The 27146-nt window shown below is 46.0% G+C and overlaps 1 protein-coding gene across 9 annotated transcripts in view; it reads left to right on the forward strand.

Moving 5' to 3' along the window:
* The window catches only part of JAKMIP1 (janus kinase and microtubule interacting protein 1), a 164096-nt gene extending 138143 nt beyond the window's left edge, over window positions 1-25953 (forward strand). For all 9 annotated transcript variants that reach the window (XM_049886791.1, XM_049886798.1, XM_049886799.1 and 6 more), the window contains 5 exons: window positions 969-1046; window positions 19402-19605; window positions 21584-21649; window positions 23933-23977; window positions 25010-25953. In XM_049886791.1, coding sequence (XP_049742748.1) covers window positions 969-1046; window positions 19402-19605; window positions 21584-21649; window positions 23933-23977; window positions 25010-25039 — 423 coding nt within the window. In that variant the 3' untranslated portion in view covers window positions 25040-25953. The remainder of the gene's footprint in view (window positions 1-968; window positions 1047-19401; window positions 19606-21583; window positions 21650-23932; window positions 23978-25009) is intronic.
* Window positions 25954-27146: the final 1193 nt, after the last annotated feature.

Here is a 27146-nt window from a genome sequence, read left to right on the forward strand (position 1 = left end):
TGGGTGCTCCTGCTAGGGGTGGGAGGTGAGGGAGGAAGTGTTCTCCAGGCAGGAAGACCTGTGTCAGGTCCTGGAGCAGTGAGAGGTAGAGCCAGGGCCTACAGGAGGATCTCTGTCAGGTCCTGGAGCAATGAGAGGTGGAGCCAGGGGCTTGGTTCCTGGTACCTCCTCTGCCACCTCCAAGTTGCGGCGTGGGGCCAGGACCAGTCCTCTTTAGTGCTTTGTCTCCTCGTCCAACCAGAGAGATCTACCTTCAGAGTGACGGAGCTTGCAGGACGCCTGGGTGTGGGGGGTGCTTGCAGGAAGCCTGGGTGTATGTGTGGGGGGGGGCGGTGCTTGCAGGAAGCCTGGGGGTGTGTGTGTGGGTGGGGTGCTTGCAGGAAGCCTAGGTGTGTGTGTGGGGGGTACTTACAGGACAGCCTGTGTGTGTGTGTGTGTCGGGGGTACTTACAGGACAGCCTGGGTGTGTGGAGGGGGGTACTTACAGCACAGCCTAGGTGTGGGTGGGATCCTGTCAGGAGGTGACCCCTGGGGGCATATCAAGAAGTGAAACAGATGTTCATATGGGAGGAGAGGCCAGACCAGCACACGACTGAGGCAGAGTTCAGGGGCCCCGGTGCAGTGGGATGAGCCCAGACGGCATCTTCGATGAGGGCTTGGGCATCGGAGTCACTGCTGCAAGGCACAGCAGAGGTGGAGAGCCAGGGAGTTGGGATAGGCTCATACCCAGGTCCCCAGGACAGCCAGTTACCCAGGACACCCAGGTCCCCATGCCAGCCAGGTCCTGTGTGCAACTAAGCACGGCCATGAACGGAGCCCTGGTTGGGCAGCCCTGTTCGGGGAACAGCCGGAGACCACCAGGTCCCCACTCACCCAGGGCCCCAGTGCCGTGTTCTGGTCACACTCCGGCCAGAGTGGGCATGCTGACCCTGCAGGCCACACTGTTGCAGCTTCTCCCCCGTTTCCAGGACCTGTTCAGCCGGCAGAAGGGCTACCTGGAGGAGGAGCTGGACTACAGGAAGGAGGCCCTTGACCAGGCTCACCTGGTAGGAGTGGACGTGGTTGACATGGTGGCTTTCAGACCCGACATTGGCGGCTGCTCTTTCTTCGGGGCAGAAACCGCAGCTGGGGGTCACCAGTTCTGAGGGCCTGTGGGGGAATGTGGGTTGGGGAGGAAACACCAGCTCCACCCAGGTGCAAGGTCAGATTTTCCACATGGATCATGACTTCCAAAAATACCCAAAGTTCATTTAGACAAGCTGGTTTCTGTAGACATGCACATCACATTTTAGTTGTCCTTGAGATGAGAAAGAGCTGACCCTCTTACATGTTTATTCATTCTTAAAGATTTATTTATACTTAAAACCCGGAATGGGTTTCTTGTAAATAGGAAAAAATGTCCCGAGGGACTGCAGAGGTGAGGCAAGGAGCTGAGGCTGCGTCAGTGCAGGCGGTGCTTGTCTCGAGGTCTGCACGATCACCGTGTTTGGGCCACAGCTTTAGTTCTGGGCTTTCTGCTTGCATCAGCTCCTGGGGCTGCCGTGACAAAGCCCCACAGAGTGGCTCACAGTTCTAGGGGCCAGAAGTCTGAACTCAAGGTGTCAGCAGGGCTACGTTCTGTCCGGAGGCTCTAAGGAAAATCTTTCCTTGCCTCCTCCAGCTTCTGTGGCCCCAGGTATTCCTGGGTTTATGGCTGCATCACTCTAAGCTCTGCCTCCGTTTACACCTGGTGTCTTCCCTGTGTGTCTGTCTCTGTGTCTCTTCTCCTCCTTTATAGGGACACTGCTCTGGTGGGATTGGGGCCCACCCTGTTCCCATGACCTCATGTTAACCTAACTGAGAGCATCAGCAAGGACCCTATTCCAAGCAAGGTCACATTCACAGGTACAGGGGTCAGGACTTCCAACATGTCTTTTGGGGGAACACAATTCACCCCACATCACTGGTGATCAGAGTAAAGTGAGACCATGGCAGCTTCTTCCATCCTCACACTCAAAGCACAGTGCTCCTGTGCCGAGGACTGAATAACCCTCTCTTGTGCCCTCCTCTGGGGCCAGGTGCTGAGTGATGCTGGGCATTTCAAGGATGTCCCCACGGGGAGACGATCAGAGTTCTGTGCTTCTCCTTATAGAAGAAACGAGGGTGGCCCACAAAGTCATGAGCATTCAAGCCTTTGTCTAGGTCATTTGCCCTTAAAATTATTTTACGAAATGAATTGTGCCTAAGAAATGCAGAGGCAATAACTATAAAATGATGCACAAAGCCTGGTTTCTGTGAGAATCTCTGGAATGTGAGAGCAGGAGGAACCAGTCCCTGGAGAAGGACATCATGCTTGGTAAGGTAGAGGGTGAGCGAAAAAGAGGAAGACCCTCATCGAGATGGATTGACACAGTTTCTGCAACAATGGGCTCAGGTGTAACAATGATTGTGAGGATGGCACAGGACTAGGCAGTATTTGTTCTGTTTTACACAGGGTCTCTATGAGTCGGACCCTGGGCTCAGCACAGATGAAAGGTTCTAGACACAAAGGCTGTTTCCCCCCCCATGACCCTTGACCTTTCACGTGGAAGCTCTGGGTTGTGTTCCAGGGGCTGGAGAAGGAGAGACACTGACCAGAGTGAGTTAAGCGTCACATACAGCATTTCCCTTGCAAGTCTCCTGTGAGCAAGCAGTGCTATAGCCTGTGAAGGGCAGTTAAAAAGCAAAATTTGCTCGTTCACATTCCTGTCCACTTCCCACCCCCTTAAACTTTGGGTTTTACTTGATTCTGTCCTGCCTTGGCCCTTTTGCAAACACCTTCTTCCCCTGCAGGACCTGCCATTTCTGTTGAGCCCACCCTGGCATTTTCCATAAAGTTCCAAGGATACTAGTTGAGGGGCAAGTACTAGAACTTTAAGTCAAAGTAAAAGGGGGGAGGGGTGCAATAGACTATGCTCAGAAAACTCTGCTTAAGGATTTCACTGGCCTATAGTTGGATAAATAAACATTGATATCCTAGGCATTAGTGAGCTGAAATGGACTGGTATTGGCCATTTTGAATCAGACAATCATATGGTCTACTATGCTGGGAATGACAACTTGAAGAGGAATGGCATTGCGTTTATCGTCAGAAAGAACGTTTTAAGATGTATCCTGAAGTACAACCATGTCAGTGACAGGATAATATCCATATACCTACAAAGAAGAGCAGTTAATATGACTATTATTTGAATTTGCCCACCAACCACTAAGGCCAAAGATGAAAAAACTGAAGATTTTTACCAACTTCCGCAGTCTGAAGTTGATCGAACGTGCAATCAGGAAGCATTGATAATTACTGGTGATTGGAATGTGAAAGTTGGAAATGAAGAAGGATAGGTAGTTGGAAAATATGACCTTGGCAACAGAAACGATGCCGGAGATCCCATGATAAAATTTTGCAAGACCAACAACTTCTTCATTGCAAATACCATTTTCAGCAACATAAATGGCAACTATACACATGGACCTCACCAGATGGAACACACAGAAATCAAATTGACTACATCTGTGGAAAGAGACGATGGAAAAGCTCAATATCGTCAGTCAGAATAAGGCCAGGGGCTTACTGTCTAACAGACCATCAACTGCTCATGTGCAAGTTCAACTTGAAGCTGAAGAAAAGTAGAACAAGTCCACGAGAGCCAAAGTGTGACCTTAACTACATCCCACCTGAATTTAGAGACCATCTCAAGAGTAGATTTGATGCATTGAACATTAATGACTGAAGACCAGATGAGTTGTGGAATGACATCAGGGACATCATACATGAAGAAAGCAAGAGGTCATTAAAAAGACAGGAAAGGAAGGAAAGACCACAGTGGATGTCAAAAGAGACTCTGAAACTTACTCTTGAATGTTGAATGGCTAAAGCAAATGGAAGAAATGATGAAGTAAAAGAGCTGAACAGAGGATTTCAAAGGGCAACTCGAGAAGACAAAGTAAAGTATTATGACATGTGCAAAACCTGGAGACAGAAAACTGAAAGGGAAGAACACACTAAGCATTTCTCAAGCCTAAAGAACTGAAGAAAAAATTCAAGCCTCAAGTTGCAATAGTGAAAGTTTCTGTGAGGAAAATACTAAACGACCCTGGAAACATCAGAAGACAAAGGATACACAGAGTCAGTATACTGAAAAGAATTGGTTGACCTTCAACCATATGCTACCATTTCAAGGGGTAGCATATGATCAGGAACCAATGGTACTGAAGGAAGAGGACCAAGCTGTACTGACTGCACTGATGAAAAACAAACCTCCAGGAATTGATGGTATACCAATTGAGATGTTACAACAAATGGGTGCAGCATTGGAAGTACTCATTTGTTTATGCCAAGAAATTTGGAAGGTAGCTACATGGCCAACCAACTGGAAGAGACCCATATTTATGCATACCCAAAGAAATAGGTTTGGAAATAGTATTGTCCAGCTGACAATTCTTCTTCATCCTTCCTTATTTGTTGTCCAGCTTTTGCATGCATACGAGGTGATTGAAAATGTCATGGGTTATGTCAGGCACACCTTAGTTCTCATAGTGACATCTTTGCTTTTCAACACTTTAAAGAGGTCTTTTGCAGCAGATTTGCCTAATGCAATATATCATTTGATTTCTTGACTGCTGCTTCCATGGCCATCAATTGTGGATCCAAGTAAAATGTAACCCTTGACAACTTCAATCTTTACTCCGTTTATCATGATGTTCCTTATTGGTCCAGTTATGAGGATTTTTGTTTTCTTTATGTTGAAGTGTAATCCATACTAAAGGCTGTGGTCTCTGATCTTCATTAGTAACTGCTTCAAGTCCTGTTCACTTTCAGTAAGCTAGGTTGTGTCATCTGCATATTGCAGGTTTTTAATGAGCCTTCCATTGATCCCGATGCTGTGGTCTTCTTCATATAGTCTAGCTTCTTGAATTATTTGCTCAGCATACAGATGGAATAAGTATGGTGAAAGGATACAACCTTGACACACACCTTTCCTGATTTTAAACCGTGCAGTATCCCGTTATTCTGTTCAAAAGACTCCCTCTTGGTCTATGCATAAGTTCCTCATGAGCGCAATTAAGTGTTCTGGAATTCCCGTTCTTCACAATGTTATCCATAATTTGTTATGATCCACACAGTCGAATGCCTTTGCATAGTCAATAAAACACAGGGAAACATCTTTCTATGCATGGGAAAGCTGGACAGTGAATAAGGAAAAGCAAAGAAGAATTGATGCCTTTGAATTATGGTGTTGGCAAAGAATATTGAATATATCACAGACTGCCAGAAGAACAAATCTGTCTTAGAATAAATACAGTCAGAGTGCTCCTTGGAAGCAAGGATGGCAAGACTTCGTCTCATGTACTTTGGACATGTAATCAGGAGGGACCAGTCCCTGGAGAAGAATGTCATGCTTGGTATAGTAGAGGGTCAGAGAAAAAGAGGAAGAACCTTGATGAGATAACTTGACAAAGTGGCTGCAACACTGGGCAACTGTTGTGAGGATGGCACAGGACTGGGCAGTGTTTTGATCTGTTGTACATTGGGTTGCTATGAGTGGGAACTGACTCAATGACACCTAACAACAACAACAAACATCTTTCTGATATTCTATGCTTTAAGCCAAGAGTCATCTGACATTAGCAATGATATCCCTTGTTTCACGTCCTCTTCTGAATCTGGCTTGAATTTCTGGGAGTTCTCTGTGGATGTACTGCTGCAATTATTTTTGAATTATCTTCAGTAAAATTTTACTTGTGTGTGATAGTAATGACATTGTTCGATAATTTCCTTATTCTTTTGGATCACCTTTCTTTGGAATGGGCACAAATATCTATGTCTTCCAGTCAGATAGCCAGGTAACTGTTTTCCAAATTTCTTGGCACAGACAAATGAGCACCTCCAGTGCCGCATCTATTTGTTGAAACATCTCAGTTGGTATTCTGTCAGTTCCTGGAGCCTTGTTTTTCATCAATGCCTTCAGTGCAGCTTGGGCGTCTTCATTGAATACCATTGGTTCTTGACCATATGGTACGAACTGAAATGGTTGAATGTCGACCAATTCTTTTGGTATAGTGACTTTGTACCAAAAAGACTATTTCTTCCGTCTTCTTTTGATGCTTCCTTTGTCATTCAGTATTTTGCCCATAGAATCCCTCAGTATTGCAACTCAAGGCTTGAATTTTTTTTTTTTTAATTCAGTTCTTTCAGCTTGAGAAACGCTAAGTGTGTTCTTCCCTTTTGGTTTTCTAACTCCAAGTCTTTGTGCATTTCATTGTAATATTTTGTCTTCTTGAGTCACCTTTTGAAATCTTCTGTTCAGCTCTTTTATTTCATCATTTCTTCCTTTTGCTTCAGCTACTCTACATTAAAGAACAAGTTTCAGAGTCTTTTCTCACATCCATTTTGGTCTTTTCTTTCTTTCCTGTCTTTTTAATGACCTTTTGCTTTCTTCATGTAAGATGTCCTTGATGTCATTCCACAACTTATCTGGTCTTTGGTCATGAGTGTTCAATGCATCAAATGTATTCTGGAGACTGTCTCCAAATTCGGGTGGGATATACTCAAGGTTGGAGTTTGGTTTTTGTGAATTTGTTTTAATATTCTTCAGCTTCAACTTAAGCTTGCATATGAGGAATTCATGCTTTGTTCCAAAATTGGCCCTTTGCCTTGTTCTGACTGATGATATTGAGCTTCTCCAGCATCTCTTTCTACAGATGTAGTCGATTTGATTCCTGTGTTTTCTATCTGGTGAGGTAATCACGTGTATAGTCACCATTTATGTTGCTGAAAAATGGTATTTACAATGAAGAAGTCACTGGTCTTGCAACGTTCTATCATGCAATCTCCACTGTCATTTTTATCACCAAGACCACATTTTCCAACTACTGATCCTCCTTTGTTTCCAAATTTCACATTGCAATCACCAGTAACTATCAATGCATCTTGATTGTATGTTCAATCAATTTCAGACTGCAGAAGTTAAAAATCTTTGATTTTCCCATCTTCGGCCTTAGTGGTTGGTGGGTAAATTTGAGTAATAGTTGTATTAACTAGTCTTCCTTATAGACATATGGGTATTATCCTATCACTGATGTGGTTGTACTTCCAGATAGATCTTGAAATGGTCTTTTTGATGATTAATGTAATGCCATTCATCTTCAATTTCTCATTTCTGGCATAGTAATCCGTATGGTTGTCTGATTCAAAACAGTCAATGTCAGTCCATTTAAGCTGACTAATGCTTAGGAGATAGAAAACCAAAAGGGAAGAACATGATCAGCCTTTCTCGAGCTGAAAGAACTGAAGAAAAAATTTCAAGCCGTGAGTTGCAATACAGAAGGACTCTACGGGGAAAATATTAAACGACACAGGAAGCATCAAAAGAAGATGGAAGGAATACACAGAGTCACTTTACCAAAAAGAATTGATCGACATTCAACCATTCCAGAAGGTAACATATGATCAGGAACCAATGGAACTGAAGGAAGAAGTCCAAGCTGCACTAAAGGCATTTGCAAAAAACAAGGCTCCAGAATTGACAGAGTACCAATTGAGATGTTTCAACAAACAGACGCAGCACTGGAAGTGTTCACTCGTCTATGCCAAGAAATTTGGAAGAGAACTACCTGGCCAACTGACTGGAAGAGATCCATATTTATGCCTATTCCCAAGAAAGGTGACCCAACTGAATGCAGAAATTATTGAACAATATCATTAATACTACATGCAAGCAAAAATTTTGCTGAATATCATTCAAAAGCAGCTACAGGAGTATATCAACAGGGAACTTTCAGCAATTCAAGCAGGATTTAGAAGAGAATGTGGAACCAGGGATATCATTGTTGATGTCAGATGCATCCTGGTTGAAAGCAGAGAATACCAGAAGGATGTTTACCTGTGTTTTATTGACTATGCAAAGGCATTCGACTCTGTGGTTCATAACAAATTATGGATAACATTGTGAAGAATGGGAATTCCAGAACACTTAATTGTGCTCATGAGAAACCTGTCCATAGATCAAGAGGCAGTCGTTCAAACAGAACAAGGGGATACTGCATGGTTTAAAGTCAGGAAAGTTGTGCAGCAGGATTGTATCCTTTCACCATATCTATTCAATCTGTATATGCTGAGCAAATAATCCAAGAAGCTGGACTATATGAAAGAAAAATGGGGCATCAGGATCGGAGGAAGACTCATTAAGAACCTGCAGTATGCAGATGACACAACCTTGTTTGCTGAAAGTGAAGAGGACTTGAAACACTTTCTGATGAAGATCAAAGACCGCAGCCTTCGGTATGGATTACACCTCAACATAAAGAAAATAAAAATCCTCACAACTAGACCAATAAGCAACATCATGATAAACAGAGAAAAGATTGGGGTTATCAAGGATTTCATTTCATTTGGATCCACAATCAACAGCCATGGAAGCAGCAGTCAAGAAACCAAAAGACAGGTGGGGCAAAGATGGTGGAATAGACAGATGCTTCCAGCGAGCCTTTTTTACAACAAAGACCCGAAAAAAACAAGTGAAACCAGTATATTTATGACAAGCTATGAGCCCTGAACATCAAAGGCAAGCATAGAAAATAAACTGAGGGGCAGGGGGAGGACGAGACGGTTCAGAAGTGGAGAGGAATTACTGGACCTGAATCGCAAGGAGCCCTCAGGCACCATTCCCGGAACAGCAGCCACAGGCTGGTAATAGCTTCGGCCACAGATTCCTCAGGGAGAAGCAGCCAGCCACACAGCCTACTCACACCGCTGGAATGGCACTCTCGGCAAAAGCTAAGTACTTGTGTATATTTTACCTCACCCCCCCCCCCACAAGGCGGCTGCAGCGGCTGACTTCCCTGGGCCTGAAATAGGCCCTGTTGAGCACCTAGAGCCACCTTCCCGGCCTTGGAGAATGAATAAATTTGCAATTGGGGAAAAAGATAATTCACCAGCTCCATTAACCGGGAGAGCTCAGGACAGAAGTGTCTCCTGTCCAGGCATAAATGGTCCGTGGACTTTGAGCACCTTTCCCCTTTGCATGGACCTGTGTGGGCCTATTTCAGGGGAATAGGCCCTTGTTGGTAGACTCCAACCATTTCAGCTGTGCGGCAGAGAGGTGGGTGTATGATGTTTGACATTGCTTTGCCTGTTAAACAAGGTTCTCACCTACCCACATCAGGGGCCTAAGGACTGGTAGCTCCACTCAGGTCACCCAGCCACCTGCAACAGGGGTCCTAGGATAACTGGTACCTCCCAGTCCTTACAACCAAAAACATTGGGTGCCCATGGCCTGTCTGCAGAACACACCCACCTGTACACTCTAAGGAACAGGGATATGCTTTCCTCAGAGACATGTGGGGGATGATTCTCAGCCCCCTGCCTTGTTCAGAGTGTGACTCCCTGCTGCAACCAGATTCCAGTACCTACACCAATCGCCCCTGCCCCTCTAAGACTGTAGGACAGAGCCTGGACCACACACTTGATGATCTGAATTCACACAAGAAAAGTGAATGGACTCCTAGACTGATATACCTGATAACAGCTCTAGGCATCTGGGGACAGGACGTCAGAGCTCCAAAGGTGAAAATAATCAAGCTAGCTCACTCAAGCAACCCATTTGGGTATATCAAAACAAAACAAAGCAAGAAGCTAGAACACAGTAAGCAAATATAAAATAAACTAATACAATAACTTATAGATGGCTTGAAGACAACAGTCAATATCAAGTCACATAAAGAAACAGGCCATAATCACCTCAACAAACTCTCAAAACAAAGAATCCAGGGATCTTCTAGATGAAAGTGCCTTCCTGGAATTACCAGAGGCAGAATACAAAAGATTAATATACAGAACCCTTCAAGACATCAGGAAGGAAATCAGGCAATACACAGAATAAGCCAAGGAACACAGAGATAAAAGCAGCTGAAGAAATTAAAGACATTATTCAGGGGCAAAATGAAAAATTTAAGAAGCTGGAAAAATCCATAGACAGACAGCAATCAGAAATTCAAAAGATTAGCAATAAAATTACAGAAGTAGACAACTCAACAGAAAGTCAGAGAAGCAGATTTGAGTGAGTGGAAGGCAGACTTTGTGAACTTGAAGATAAAGCACTTGGCACTAATATATTTGAAGAAAAATCAGATAAAAGAATTAAAAAAAAAATGAAGAAACCTTAAAGAATCATGTGGGACTCTATCAAGAGAAATAACCTACGAGTGATTGGAGTACCAGAACAGGGAGGGATAACAGAAAATACAGAGAGAATTGTTGAAGATTTGTTGGCAGAAAACTTCCCTGATATCGTGAAAGATGAGAAGGTATCTGTCCAAGATGCTCATCGAACTCCACATAAGGTAGATCTTAAAAGAAAGTCACCAAGACATATTATAATCAAACTTGCTCAAACCAAAGATAAAGAGAGAATTTTAAGAGCAGCTAGGGATAAACGAAAAGTCACCTACAAAGGAGAGCCAATAAGAATAAGCTCGGACTACTCAGAAGAAACCATGCAGGCAAGAAGGCAATGGGATGACTTATATAAAAAATTGAAGGAAAAAAAATTGCTATCCAAGAATTATATATCCAGCAAAACTGTCTCTCAAATATGAAGGTGAAATGAGGACAATTCCAGATAAACAGAAGTTTAGGGAATTTGTAAAAAACAAACCAAACCTACAAGAAATACTAAAGGGAGTTCTTTGGTTAGGAAGTTAATAATATCAGATATGAACCCAAGACTAGAACACTGGGCAGAGCAATCAGAAGTCAACCCAGACAGGGAAATCACAAAAATAAATCAAGATTTAAAAAAATGCTCAAAACTGGGTAACAGCGATGTTTTTATGTAAAAGAAGACAACATTAAAACAATAAAGAGAGACTAAGAAATGTAGTCATACATCTTCCATATGGAGAGGAAGATAAGGCGATACAAAGAAATAAAAGTTGTGTTTAAATTTAGAAAAATAGGGGCAAATAATAAGGTAAGCACAAAGGAGACAAACTATCCTACACATCAAAATAAAATACAAGAAAAAAATAGAGACTCAGCAGAAACAAAATCAACAATAATGAATATGAGGAAAGGATGATATATAAAGATAATCTACTCAGTGCATAAAATAAGTGGGAAAAAGAAAATTTCAACAACACACAAAAAAGACATCAAAATGATAACACTAAACTCATACCTATACTAAAAGCACCGATAAAGAGACAGAGAGTGGCAGAATGGATTAAAAAACACAATCCGTCTATATGCTGCCTACAAGAGACACACCTTAGACTTAGAGACACAAACAAACTAAAACTCAAAGGATGGGAAAAAAAAATAAGCAAACAACAATCAAAAAAGAGCAGGGGTGGCAATATGAATTTCTGACAAAATAGACTTTAAAGTTAAATCCATCATAAAGGATAAGGAAGGACACTACATAATGATTAAAGGGACAATATACCAAGAAGATACAGCCATATTAAATACTTATACACCCAATGACAGGGCTGCAAGATACATAAAACAAAGTCTATCAGCACTGAAAAGTGAGATAGACAGCTCCACAATAAGAGTAGGAGACTTCAACACATCACTTTTGGTGAAAGACAGGACATCCAGAAAGAAGCTCAATAAAGACACAGAACATCTAAATGCCACAATAAACCAACTTGACCTCATAGACATATACAGAACACTCCACCTAACAGCAACCAAGTATACTTTCTTTTCTAGTGCACATGGAACATTCTCTAGAATAGACCACATATTAGGTATAAAGCAAGCCTTAGCAGAATCTAGGACATTGAAATATTACAAAGCATCTTCTCTGACCAGAAGGCCATAAAAGTGGAAATCAATAACAGAAAAAATCAGGGAAAAGAAATCAAACACTTGGAAACTGCACAATACCCTGCTCAAAAAAGACTGGATTATAGAAGACATTAAGGATGGAATAAAGAAGTTCATAGAATCCAATGAGAATGAAAATACTTCCTATCAGAACCTTCGGGACACAGTGAAAGCAGTGTTCAGAGGTGAATTTATATCAATAAATGCACACATCCAAAAAAAGAAAGGATCAAAATCAAAGAATTATCCCTACAACTTGAACAAATAGAAAAAGAACAACAAAAGAAACCCTCAGGCACCAGAAGAAACCGAATAATAAAAATTAGAGTAAAACTAAATGAAATAGAAAACAGAAAAACAATTGAAAGAATTAACAAGACCAAATGCTGGTTCTTTGAAAAAATCAACAAAATTGATAAACTATTGGCCAAACCCCCACGTGTCTGTCAGTTTGTCATATTGTGGGGGCTTGCATGTTGCTGTGATGCTGGAAGCTATGGCACAGGTATTCAGATACCAGCAGGGTCACCCATGGAGGACAGGTTTCAGCTGAGCTTCCAGACTAAGACAGACTAGGAAGAAGGACCCAGCAGTCTACTTCTGAAAAGCATTAGCTACTGAAAACCTTATGAATAGCAGCGGAACATTGTCTGATATAGTGCTGGAAGATGAGCCCCCCAGGTTGGAAGGCACTCAAAAGATGACTGGGGAAGAGCTGCCTCCTCAAAGTAGAGTCGACCTTAATGACATGGATGGAGTAAAGCTTTCGGAACCTTCATTTGCTGGTGTGGCACAGCTCAAAACGAGAAGAAACACAGCAAGTCCACGAGAGCCAAAATATGATCTTGAGTATATTCCACCTGAATTTAGAGACCATCTGAAGAACAGATTTGATGTATTGAACACTAGTGACTGAAGACCAGACGAGTTGTGGAATGACATAAAGAACATCAACCATGAAGAAAGCAAGAGATCACTGAAAAGACAGGAAAGAAAGAAAAGACCAAGATGGATGTCAGAGGAGACCTTGAAACTTGCTCTCAAACGTCGAGCAGCTACAGCAAAAGGAAGAATTGATGAAGTAAAAGAACTGAACAGAAGATTTCAAAGGGCGGCTCAGGAAGACAAAGTAAAGTATTGTAATGACATGTGCAAAGATCAGGAGATGGAAAACCAAAAGGGAAGAACACGCTCGGCGTTTCTCAAGCCGAAAGAATTGAAGAAAAAATTCAAGCCTTGAGTTGCGATAGTGAAGGTTTCCATGGGGAAAATATGAAATGATGCAGGAAGCATCAAAAGAAGATGGAAGGAATACACACAGTTATTATACCAAAAAGAATTAGTCGATGTTCAACCATTTCAAGAGGTGGCATATCATCTTGAACAAATGGTACTGAAGGAAGAAGTCCAAGCTACTCTGAAGGCATTGGCGAAAAACAAGGCTCCAGGAATTGATAGAATATCAATTGAGATGTTTCAACAAACAGATGTAGTGCTGGAGGTGCTCACTCGTCTATGCCAAGAAATATGGAAGACAGCTTCCTGGCCAACTGATTGGAAGAGATCCATATTTATGCCTATTCCCAAGAAAGGTGATCCAACCAAATGTGGAAATTATAGAACAATATCATTAATATCGCACAGAAGCAAAATTTTGCTGAAGATCATTCAAAAATGGCTGCGGCAGTATATCGACAGGGAACTGCCAGAAATTCAGGCCGGTTTCAGAAGAGGACGTGGAACCAGGGATATCATTGCTGATGTCAGATGGATCCTGGCTGAAAGCAGAGAATACCAGAAGAATGTTTGCCTGTGTTTTATTGATTATGCAAAGGCATTGGACTGTGTGGATCATAACAAACTATGGATAACATTGTGAAGAATGGGAATTTCAGAACACTTAATTGTGCTCACGAGGAACCTTTACATAGATCAAGAGGCAGTTGTTCATACATAACAAGGTAATATTGATTGGTTTAAAGTCAGGAAAGGTGTGCATCAGGTTTTATTCTTTCACCATACCTATTCAATCTGTATGCTGAGCAAATAATACGAGAAGCTGGACTATATGAAGAAGAACGGGGCATCAGGATTGGAGGAAGACTCATTAACAACCTGCGTTATGCAGATGACACCACCTTGCTTCCTGAAAGTGAAGAGGACTTGAAGCACTTACTAACGAAGATCAAAGACCATGGCCTTCAGTTTGGATTGCACCTCAACATAAAGAAAACAAAAATCCTCACAACTTGACCAATGAACAACATCATGATAGACAGAGAAGAGGTTGAAGTTGTCAAGGATTTCATTTTACTTGGATCCACAATCAACAGCCATGGAAACAGCAGTCAAGAAATCAAAAGACGCAATGCATTTTGTAAATCTGTTGCAAAGGACCTCTTTAAAGTGTTGAAGAGCAAAGATGTCACCTTAAAGACTAAGGTGCACCTCACCCAAGCCATGGTATTTTCAATCGCATCATATGCATGTGAAAGCTGGAAAACGAATAAGGAAGACCGAAGAATTGACATCTTTGAATTGTGGTGTTGGCAAAGAATATTGAATACACCATGGACTGCCAAAAGAACGAACAAATCTGTCTTAGAACAAGTACAACCAGAATGCTCCTTAGAAGCAAGGATTGCGAGACTGCATCTTACATACTTTGGAGATGTTGTTAGGAGGGATCAGTCCCTGGAGAAGGTCACCATGCTTGGCAGAGTACAGGGTCAGCGGAAAGGAGGAAGACCCTCAATGAGGTGGATTGACACAGTGGCTGCAACAATGAGCTGAAGCATAACAACGATTGTAAGGATGACTCAGGACCGGAAAGTGTTCCGTTCTGTTGTGCACAGGGTCGCTATGAGTCGGAACCAACTCGATGGCACCTAACAACAACAACAACATTGGCCAAACTGACAAAAGAAAAACAGGAGAGGAAGCAAATAACCCGAATAAGAGATAAGATGGGCCATATTACAACAGTCCCAACTGAAATTAAAAGAATCATATCAGATTACTATGAAAAATTAGACTGTAAGAAATTTGAAAACCTAGAAGAAATGGATGAATTCCTAGAAACACGCTACCTACCTAAACTAACACAAACAGAGGTAGAACAACTAAATAGACCCATAACAAAAGAAGAGATTGAAAAGGTAATCAAAAAACTCCCAACAACAAAAAAAAAGCCATGGCCCAGACAGCTTCACTGCAGAGTTCTACCAAACTTCCAGAGAAGAGTTAACACCACTATTACTAAAGGTATTTCAGAGCATAGAAAAGGACATAATACTCCCAAACTCATTCTATGAAGCCAGCATATCCCTGATACCAATACCAGGTTAAGACACCACAAAAAAAGGAAATTACAGACCTATATTCGTCATGAACACAGATGTAAAAATCCTCAACAAAATTCTAGCTAATAGAATTCAACAACATATAAAACAAAAATTCACCATGACCAAGTGGGATTCATACCAGGTATGCATGGATTGTTCAACATTAGATAAACAATTAATGTAATCCATCATATAAATAACAGACAAGAATCACATGATTTTATCAATTGATGCTGAAAAGGCATTTGACGAAGTTCAACGCCCATTCATGATAAAAAATATCGGCAAAATAGGAATAGGAGGAAAATTCTGCAACATAATAAAGGGCATTTATACAAAGTCAATAGCCAACATCATCCTAAATGGAGAGAGCCTGAAAGCATTCCCCCTTGAGATCAGGAACCAGACAAGGATGCCCTTTATCACCACTCTTATTCAACATTGTGCTGGAGGTCCTAGCTGGAGCAATCAGGCAAGATAAAGAGGTAAAGGGCATCCAGATTGGCAAGGAAGAAGTAAAAGGATCTCTATTTGCAGATGACATAATTTTATACACAGAAAACCCTAAGGAATCCTCCAGAAAACTACTGAAACTAATAGAAGAGTTCAGCAAAGTATCAGGATACAAGATAAACATACAAAAATCAGTTGGAGTCCTCCACACAACAAAAAGAACATCGAAGAGGAAATCACCAAATCAATACCATTTACAATAGCCCCAAGAAGATAAAATACTTAGGAATAAATCTTACCAGAGATGTAAAAGACCTATACAAAGAAAACTACAAAAACACTTCTGCAAGAAATGAAAAGAGACCTATATAAATGGAAAAACATACCTTGCTCATGGATAGGAAGACTTAACATTATAAAAATGTCTATTCTACCAAAAGCAATCTATAGATTTAATGCAATTCCCAACCAAATTCCAACGACATTTTTTAATGAGATGGAGAAACAAATCACCAGCTTCATATGGAAGGGGAAAGGGCCCTAGATAAGTATAGCCTTACTGAAAAAGAAGAACAAAGTGGGAGCCCTCACTCTACCTGATTTTAGAATCTTATACTGCCACAGTAGTCAAAACATCCTGGTACTGGTACAACAACAGATACATAGACCATTGGAACGGAATTGAGAACCCAGACATAAATCCACCCACATAGGAGCTGTCGATATTTGACAAAGGGCCCAAAACAGTTAAATGGGGAAAAGACAGTCTTTTTAACAAATGGTGCTGGCATAACTGGATATCTATCTGCAAAAAAATGAAACAAGACCCATACCTTACTCCGCGCACAGAAAAGAGCTCAAAATGGATCAAAGGCCTAAATATAAAATCTAAAACAATAAAGATCACAGAAGAAAAATAGGGACAATGTTAGGAGCCCTAATACATGGCATAAACAGTGTACAAAACTTTATTAACAATGCAGAAGAAAAACTAGATAACTGGGAGCTCCTAAAAATCAGACACCTATGCTCATCCAAAGACTTCGCCAAAAGAGTAAAAAAGTTACGTATAGACTGGGAAAAAGTTTTTAGCTATGACATTTCCGATCAGCACCTGACCTCTAAAATCTACATGATACTGCAAAAACTCAACAACAAAAAGACAAATAACCCAATAAAAAAATGGGCAAAAGATATGAACAGACACTTCACTAAAGAAGACATTCAGGTAGCTAACAGATACATGAGGAAATGCTCACGATCATTAACCACTGGAGAAATGCAAATCAAAACTCCAATGAGGTTTCATCTCACTCCAACAAGGCTGGCATTAATCAAAAAAACACAAAATAATAAATGTTGGAGAGGCTGTGGAGAGATTGGAACACTTATACACTGGTAGTGGGAATGTAAAATGGTACAACCACTTTGGAAATCGATTTGGCGCTTCCTTAAAAAGTTAGAAATAGAACTACCTGGATCAAAGAAGAATGAAGAACACCAAGGACACAAGGCGATTAGGAGCCCAAGAGACAGAAAGGGCCACATGAACCAGCGACTACATCATCCTGAGACCAGAAGAACTAAATGGAGCCTGGCTACAACCGATGACTACCCTGACAGGGAACACAACAGAGAACCCCTGAGGGAGCAGGAGAGCAGTGGGATGCAGACCCTAAATTCTCATAAAAAGAGCAGACTTAATGGTCTGACTGAGACTAGAAGGACCCGGTGGTCATGGCCTCCAGACCTTCTGTAGGTTGAGGACAGGAACCATTCCCAAAGCCAACTCTTTAGACAGAGAGTGGACTGGACAATGGGTTGGAGAGGGATGCTAGTGAGGAATGAGCTTTTTGGATCAGGGGGCCACTTGAGACTATGTTGGCATCTCCTGCCTGGAGGGGAGATGAGAGGGTAGAGGGGGTTAGAAGCTGGCGAAATGGACACGAAAAGAGAGAGTGGAGGGAGGGAGCGTGCTGTCTCATTAGGGAGAGAGCAATTGGGAGTATGTAGCAAGGCGTATATAAGTTTTTGTGCGAGAGACTGACTTGATTTGTAAACTGACTTGATTTGTAAACTTTCACTTAAAGCACAATAAAAATTAAAAAAAAAAAAAAAGAAAGAAACCAAAAGACTCATTGCATTGGGCAAATCTGCAACAAATCTCTTTAATGCGTTGAAAAGCAAATACATCACCCAAGCCATGGCACTTTCAATCACGTCATATGGATGTGAAAGCTGGACAGTGAATAAGGAAGACCAAAGAAGAATTTACACCTTTGGGTTGTGGTGTTGGCGAAGAATATTGCATATAGCATGGACTGCCAAAGAACGAACAAATCTGTCTTGGAGAAATTACAACCAGAATGCTCCTTGGAAGCATTCTGCATCTCACATACTTTGGACATGTTGTCAGGAGGGACCAATCACTGGAGAAGGACATCATGCTTGGTAAAGTCGAGCATCAGTGAAAAAGAGAAGGACCCTCAACGAGATGAATTGACATAGTGGCTGCAACAATGAACTCAAGCGTAGCAACAATTGTGAGGACGGTTCAGGTCCAGGCAGTGTTTTGTTCTGTTGCGCATAGGTTCGCTATGAGTCGGAACCGACTCGACAGCACCTAACGACAACAACAACAAATGCCTAAGATACGGATCTTTATGCGTTCCGTTTCATTTTTGATGACATTCGATTTCTCTAGACTCATACTTTGTACAATCCATGTTTTCAGCTGTTTCTTCTCATTTGGAGTTGTGCCACATCAGCAAATGATTGTCCTGAAAGATTTATTCCACCCACATCACCACCACGCATCTGTCAGTTTGTCATGGTGTGGTGGCTTACATGTTGCTGTGATGTCGGAAGCTATGCCACCAGCATTTCAAATGCCAGCAGGGTCACCCATGGTGGACAGGTTTCAGTGGAGCTTCCAGACTAAGACATAGCAGCAAGAAGGACCTGGTGGTCTACTTCTGAAAAAACTGACCAGTGAAAACCTTATCAATAGCAGCAGAACATCGTTTGACATAACGCCGGAAGATGAGCCCCTCAGGTTGGAAGGCACTCAAAATACGACCAGGGAAGCACTGCCTCCTCAAAGTAGAGTCTACCTTAATGATGTGGATGGAGTCAAGGAATAGAAGCTGAGAAGATACAATGACCTTTCTTCAGAGTGGACAGAGAGAGCCTTCTCCTAGAGATGGTGCCCTCAATTTGGGCTTCTAGCCTCCTAAACTGTGAGAAAATAAATTTCAGTTTGGTGAATTCCCCCAACTGTGGTATTTCTGTTATAGCAGCAGTAGAGAACTAAGACACTTGGCTTATAGATGAATCATCATGTGGCATCTGTCTCTTCCTTGTGTGCGTCTGTCTCTTCTGCTCTTTTTGTAAGACACCACTCAGAAGGGACTAGGTTTCGGACCCACCCTACTCAGGTATGGCCTCATTAACATAACAAAAGAAAATTCTATTTCCAAACAGGCTCACACTCACAGGTACAGGGGTCAGGACTTCCACACATACTTTAGCGGAGGCTACTCCACCCATAACACAGGCGAATAAAGTAAAAGGGGAGCCATAAGCTACAAGGACACGTGCATGCACACATACAGGTTCAGAGTAAACCGAGTTCTCAAGCGTGTGCTGGGCACACAGGTGGCTCCCTTGTTCCCTCCCTGTAGGGTCCCCCAGCTGGCACCTCGGCAGCCTGTCCTGATGGTGACGGTCCCTCTGTCTGTGCTTCTGGTCACTCAGAAAATCCAGGAGCTGGAGGCCACGCTGTACGATGCGCTGCAGCAGGAACCAGGGTGCAGGGCGGGCGAGATGCTGAGTGAGGGCCAGCGTGAGGACCTGCAGGCTGCCGTGGAGAAGGTGCGCCGGCACATCCTGAGGCAGAGCCGCGAATGTGACAGCCAGGTGCTGCGGGCCCGCATGGAGCTGCTGCAGCAGGCCCAGCAGGTGACACAGGGAAGGGGGGCCACGTCCAAGCCCATCCCACACCACCTTCCACTCCCCACGTGTGCTCTGGTGCTGTGGGCAGATGTTGGGGTGTTCCCAACAGGCGGCATTGGGGAAATCATGTCCTCCATACCCCCCGCCCTGTGTGTGTGCTGACCCCACAGGCAGACATTGGGTGCTGGCAGCAGGTGGCATTAGGGGAACCACATCCTCCACTCCTCGCTCCATGTGTGTGCCCACCCCGCAGGCAGGCATTGGGGTGCTCCCAGCAGTCCAACAGGTACACTTGGTGGATGTTGGTGGTAAAGCCCGTTTTCGTTAACAAGGCAGGTTTTATTATTGGTGCCCATGATAATGTGGCAGTTGTGTTTCCCAGGGCTGGAGTTAAGGGAGGTAAGGGGAGTGGGGATGGGGGTGACAGGAAACCCTGGGTGTAATACACAGCAAACTTTTTCTCTAATTGTACACTTCAACAGCAGGGCCCCACCCTGTAAATGGTAGTACCAGAGCACACAAGTCATCCAGGTCCTCTATACCCACACTCTGTTTCATAGGCAGATGCGATACCCAGGGGCACTGGCTGAACACTTTGCATTTCTGCTGTATCTTGTGATGTCACTATTGAGTGCTGTACCTGGAGTTACCTAGAGTTACCCCAGGGCTGGGTCCTACATGACTCTCCATGAGCTGCCAAGCACGTGGAACTGGGCTCCGGGACTCCCCTGCGGGTGGTATGGCTACGGCCATTTTCCTGATGGGAGGACTGAGGCTAGAGAAATTAGCTCACCACTAGTGAGGAAGGACCTAGAGAAGTTAGCTCACCACTAGTGAGGAAGGACCTAGAGAAGTTAGCCAACTGCTGATAGTGAGGAAGGACCTAGAGAAGTTAGCCAACCACTGATAGTGAGGAAGGACCTAGAGAAGTTAGCTCACCGCTGCTAGTGAGGAAGGACCTAGAGAGCTGCCAGGAGGGTGTCAGAGAGGCAGAAAAGGAGAAGAGAAAGAGCATTTCAGGAAAGAGTGAAGGAGTGGATAGAGGGTGTGTCCCACACAGGAGATGCCTCTGTACACATGGGCACACTTGCACACACACATAAAATCACACACCGGGACAGGTGTGCACATATATGCACACACATACTCATCACACACACCCCACATCCCCACATGCATGTGCACATGAATGCACACATGCACGCTCACGCATGCAGACATATGCATACGTACACATGCACACACACATGCATACATACACACATGCACACATGTACACACATGCGCACACACACATGCACACACATACCCACCACACGCACACAAACACACAATGCAGTGCACACACCATACACATGTGCACGCACAGGCACACATGTACAAACACATCACACATGTGGAGATGCACTCACATGTCCACATACATACGTGCACACATGTGCCCCCACATAAGCACACATACACCCACACCTTACGTAGAGTGGCAGGAGAGGTTCCTGTTAGTATGGGAGATTCCTGGCCATGTTTGAATGGAGGGCAAGGCAGTGGGCAGGATGAGGTTGGAGACCGAGGAGAGAGAAGGGAATGGCAATTGGGGAGGGTCTGGTGGGTGGACGGGATGCAACAGACCAGAGTGGCAGGTGGTCAGGGACTGCGGGCTTCTCTGCCCTGAGGCAGCTGCAGGGGCGGGGAGGGTGACTTTGGTGAGGATGTGTGCCCAGATGCGGGGCTGGACCCTCACCCACGGTCACACCGCTGGGAGGGGCAGGAAGAGAGAGGGACAAGCTGGGGCTCTGCCTTCCAGGGGGTGGAGAGGCTGCTGGTGCAGGGCCGCTGTTACTGTTTCCAGGATCATGGGGTCAAGTAAGACTGGCACTGTGGGCGCATGTAGAGGGGTCGGGCAGCACACACAGTGCTTGTGCACTTAAAGATGAGAACCTGCCCTGGGAAGGTGACTGTCTGATGTGTAACCTGTGTGTTTCAGAGGGTCCGGGAACTGGAGGGCAAGCTGGAGGCTCAGAAGAGGCACCTGAAAGAGCTGGAGGAGAAGGTAAGAGCGAACTCGGTGTTTTCCCAGGAGACGTGAACGGAGGCTTTCTTCTTTTTATTTCTTGCTGGTTTCTCAATGCCCAGAGGCACTATGGGACTCTCTGCCCCCACCGAAAAAATTAGCCCTTGGTACCTCTTTCCAGCACAGTTTTGGAGGACACACCCACTTCTCAGTGGCTGTTGGAAGTTCTAGTCCTATACTCTATGTGTGTGTGTATGTGGGGGGTCTTTTATTTCACTAAATCTCTCTGACACACACACAGGGGAAAACAAGGTGGGCTTTTTGATGCTGAGCCAGCATAAACTCTACTTGTGACCACCCACCAACCCCAGGGGACGGGAGTCCGGCCGCCTGTTCTCCTGTCCTGTAGACTCTGTGGCCATTACCATCTTGTGCTGAGGAAATGGAGGCTGAGATGTGTTAAGGCGCTTGCCCCAGACCCTGCACCAGGGAGGGTGATGGGGTCCCCATGGATGTTGATGGGAGCAGAGCAGCCACCAGCATGTGGACATCTTATCATCATGACCTCACCTCTTGTCCAGGCTCCTATTCAGACAGATGTCTGGGCTCGAATCTGGCTCTGCCTGTGGACCCCAGACCCAGGGCCAGCCCTCTGCCCTGGGCCCTGGGAGGGTCCTCTCCAGCTCCCAGGAGTTGTCAGGATTAAAGAGGTGGTGAATAGGAAAGTCCGTAGCCTGGGCCAGCTGGGGTGGGGGCCTGCAGGCACTGGCCCCCACATGCCTTCCCCTCTCCCAGGGGCGTTATGACTTTTGTCCACATGGTGGGTCACAGGGCAAGATATGACAGAGAAAGGGCGGACAGGCCCACATTGTTGTTTGCTGACTGACAAACAACAGGGGTGTTCACACACCAAGCGAGGCTGGCAGGGCCCCAAGAGGCAGCTGCGGCGGATGCTAGCATTGTCTTCCAGGCTCTTTTCTCCAAGAAAGTGTCTGAGGGCTGGTCTGTCTCTGCTGTCCCAGAACGGAGTTGTGGAGGCCGGCGTGCGAGGCTGGAGGGGTTAGCGGGTGGCTGCTGGTCAGGCCTGTGGGACTAAGACACTAAAGGTGGTCAGCATGTCGGAGCTTCAGTCCTTTCAGCCGGTCATGGACGCACCTGCAGCCAGGATGGTCAGATGCGGATCAATGGCCTCCTTGTTGGGGCCAGGAGGCCCTTCACTCTCCCTAGGTGGTCTCAGTTTCCCCATGTAGAAAATAAACATCTAGGTGATTCCAAAGGCCCCTTCTAGCTCCAACTTCTGGTGATTTTTAAATGTGTCTATAAGTCGGTGGCTGTCTGTTTGGATTTTACTTTTTTAGGTAAATATTAGTTACCAGTACCAGTTGCCGTCGAGTTAGCCTGACGCATGGTGACCTCGTGTGTGTCAGAGCAGAACTCTGCTCCACAGGGTTTTCAATGGCTGAGTTTCAGAAGTAGATTGCCCGTCTTTTCTTCCCAAATACCTCTGGGTGGACTTGAACCTCCAACCTTTCAGTTAGCAGCCAAGCACTTAGCCATTTGCACCACCAGGGACTCTGATAAATAACAGATGGGAGATGTTACCTTGTTTGGGAAAAACAAGACGATTTTCAAAAGCCCCACATGACATTCAGCAGTCCTTCATCATCAGAGCAAGTCATGAATACAGCTAAGAGAAAATATTCCAGATTCGACCTGACCCGTAGAATTGTTTCTTCCTTTAAGGCCATTTTATTCCTCCTATTTTTTTCTTTTTAAAATAGACCGGTTGAATGGCACAGGGATTTTAAGGAGTGAATTTCTTAGGAGAGGACGCCCTGGCTGGAATGGGGTTGGGGAGAGGGTTCTCTGTCTCTGCACATTGGATGGGGTGACCTCTCATGGAATCTTCTAGAAACTTGGTGTGCTCCTCATGCTCCTTTAGTGAGAGCCACCTACCATGACCCACAGAGGGTCCCACCTATGTTTATAAAGTGTCTGCTGGGGCCTCAAGGACCCTCATCTCTACCCCAACTCCCGGTCGTGAGCTGGATCGTTGCATCTGAGTCAGCCAGCGTCGGGAGAGCACAGGCACAGCGCCGCCTGATGGGCCTGTAGGCCGCCTGATGGGCCTGGGGTCCATGGGATTTCTAGGAGAAAACCTGTCTGTTTCTGAAACGAACTCCGAATCCACCATCCTGTGAAATGCTGCCATTGAATCCCATACTACATATCTTACATCTTTTTTCTTTTCTTTTCTTTTTTCCTCATTTTCTTTTGGTCTTGTTTTATAGTTTTTGTTCCTGTTTTTGTTTTTCTCACTAGCATTCATTCTGTGGCCTTGAGGATTCCGGGGAGCCGAGCGCCTGGGTGGGTATCCTTGACTTTGCACTGATCAAGGGTGACAACTTAGGACGGAGTATGCCTCCCTGCCTCTTAGGCCAACGTCCCCGGAGGGTGAGGCACTGGCGCGTTGCCCCGGCAGTAGATTCCTCTGCTCGGGCTCGCCAGGGCCAGGTCATGGAGAGAGGGGAGCTGGGGCCAGTTATGAATGGACAATGGGGTCTGGTTGCCTGTATGTCCCTGGTGATGGTTCATCCTGAAAGTGGGTTTCTAGTGTTTTCCAAAGGTTCTGTCCCTGTTGGCCTTGGTGCTGAGGCTTCCTCACCAGTAATTCCTCTGCAGGGTTCAGACCCGAGGGGCCTCCAGGGACAGGAGGTGGACAGACAAGTCACACCAAGGCCTCCATGCAAACTGCCAGGGACCACCAGCCCCGCCCCTGCCTGCCCTCTTCCTGTGAACACACACCTGGCCCTGACACTGATCAGAGCCCAGGCGCCTCCAGAGTGAGGCGTCCTGGTAGCTGACCCTGGACTGACCCTGGAGCTGCGACCCTGGGCCTGTGGGTCCCCATGATCCAGCTGTGACCCGGTTCCCACTCGGCACCTAGGCCCCAGGATCTGGGGTTCTGGCCTGAACCCAGCCCTGGCTGAGAACCTGAAGAGTTGGGGGAGGCCACTAGCAGCTGGACTCCCTGGGTGAGGTCTGGACTCCCCGAGGCTGACCCCAAGCCAAGGGCTTCTACATCCCAGCACCCAGAATAGCGCTCAGCATGTGGAAGAAACGCACTCAGTGTTTGATGAATGGAGAAAGAAAAGGCCCAGGCCTTGGAGGAAGACTCACTCCAAGTTCCAGCAGATGGGGTGTGGATAGCCTTGTGGGAGGGACCCTGGAGGAAAGGGGTCCAAACCTCTCTCTTCTACCCGCATTACTGAGGGCCCCTCAAGTAGCTTGGCTGAGAGGTCAGGACAGTGGGGAGGGGTGGGCTATGGGCAGGAGGAGCTGCTCCAACCATTTAGCATTGGTTCTTGTGTCATCTCAAATTCTTCTTTGATCTTACAGGACAGAAAAAGAGCTTATGGGATAAACTGAGTCCCCACGGCAACCCCAACCCCTCTTGAACCAAATTCAACAGAACAACAAGCTACTCAAAACTCAGAGACTGAAAACAGAACTCACTGAACTGACCACAGCCCTTGAGGGAAGCATTTCGGGTACATGCCTGGCTCCGCCAGCCTAGGCTTTGAGGTTTCTGTGGTAACAACCGGTTTTGTCCAGCCCAGGAGGCTGGGGCATTGTCCAGCCCAGTTGCAGCTCCGTCCAGATGGAGAGCAGAGACTGGGGCTGGAAACAAGTGCCATTACCAGGCCCCGAGCCTCGGGGCTGCTGTGCTGTGGGTGCCACACCAAGGTCTCACCACCTGAGCCCTGGCTGTGCAGCGGATGCAAACGCCCGGACCTGTGTACATATGTCCTGTGACACTGCGTGCTCATTTACAAATATCTTTGAGCTCTGAAACCAAATCCACACTGTCAGCAGAACCTGCTGTTCCCAGTGCAGCCGGATCTGCAGCTGGAGGCCAGAGACAGCAGGACTCGGCCCAAGAGCTGGGGCCTACGGTCCTGGGGGCGGCACCAGGGACCTGGGATTTCCAGGGGAGCTGAGCTCCACCGCCCTCCTGGCTGTGATGGCTGTTCCTGGGCCACATGGACAAAGAGGTGCCATGGCCACGCTGGGCTACGTCTGGCCACTCCTGATCTTGACTGTAATTTGCAGGGGGGCTTCCGAGGAGGACATGCGGGGGACAGAGCAGTCCTGGGTGCCTGTGGGGACTGGGGCACCCCTGCTGCTGAGGCCCAGGTTCATGCTTACAATTGAGGAGAGGTGAACCCTCCCTGTTCTCAGGGGTGGTCCCTGAACCTAGCTGGAAGAGCTGTTGGGGGCAGAGGCTGGTGGTGGGCTGCTGCAGAGGGAGGCACGTTGAGAGCCCTGAGAAGAGAAGTTATTTCCAGACGCTGTTTTGTCTCTGTTGTTGGGGTACGGGGGGGTCACATCTCCAGAAGAGGAGCCACCGCATGCCCTGTGCTCCCTGCACTCTGGAGGAAAGATGCTGGGCCTCAGAATAGACCCGGTGATGTGGGGGGTGGTGGAGGTGGAGGTGAGGCCGACTCTGTGCTGGAAGGACGGCTGGAGGCCAGGAGGGACACCCATGGCCCCAGCTGGAGGTGGGAGGAACATCCTGGGCTTATCAATGAGGAGGAGGGACATCTGTGGTTCTGGCTGGAGGTGGAGGGACGTCCTGGGCTTGTCATTGAGGAGGGATGCCCATGGCCCTGGCTGGGGATGGAGGTATATCCCAGGCTGGTCATTGAGGAGAGACACCCACAGCCCTGGCTGGAGATTGGAGGGACATTCCAGGCTTGTCACTGAGGAGGGATGCCCATGGCTCTGGCTGGAGGTGGGAAGGACATTCAGGGTTGTCCCTGAGGAGGGACACCTGTGGCTCCAGCTGGTGGGCAAATGAGCAGCCCCACAATGCCCATGAGAGGGAGCACAGTGGAAAAAGGAACAACTGGGATTCAGGCCATGGAGGGAGTCAGTGGTGAGCAGTGGAGGGGCTGGAACTCCTCAGAGACCACACCCTATGTGATGGCACCAAAGGAAGACCCCACCTAGGCGGGGCCATCAAACCACACCCGGGACTCAGGGTGCTGAGTGAGTGCCGCCCTCCTCGGTTCAGACCCACCGAGACCCCCTCCAGCACGTGGCTCACCTACACCGGATGATGAGATGGGAAGACCTAGGGCTTCGCCTGAACACAGGCCTTGGAGCGCTCCAGGGCAGGGATGAATGGCCGGGAACGAGGATGGAGGACATGCCTTTGTTTCTGGGGCTGAGGAGGTGCAGAAAGCATTTGCTAAATGCTTTGTGTCCTGCTGTGCCCCGGTTTCTCCCCCAGGAAGGGTGCATGGTGGTCCTCACGGCCCCCGTCTGCTCATTCACCTCTGGGGAAGGGGCCACGTCCAGGTTTGCCAGGCACACCTGACAGTGTGGACAGAACTGTGGGACGCTGAGACCAGAACATCCAACCACTCCAACCCTGCTGTGGACCTGGATAGGGCACGCCTCTCTCAGTTCTAATTTCTTCAGCTGAGGGGCAGACTGCCCATGCAACACCTCACATGGGGTTTTCTTCTGG

The sequence above is a fragment of the Elephas maximus genome, chromosome 5 (assembly GCF_024166365.1).
Source record: "Elephas maximus indicus isolate mEleMax1 chromosome 5, mEleMax1 primary haplotype, whole genome shotgun sequence".
Lineage (NCBI taxonomy): Eukaryota > Metazoa > Chordata > Mammalia > Proboscidea > Elephantidae > Elephas > Elephas maximus.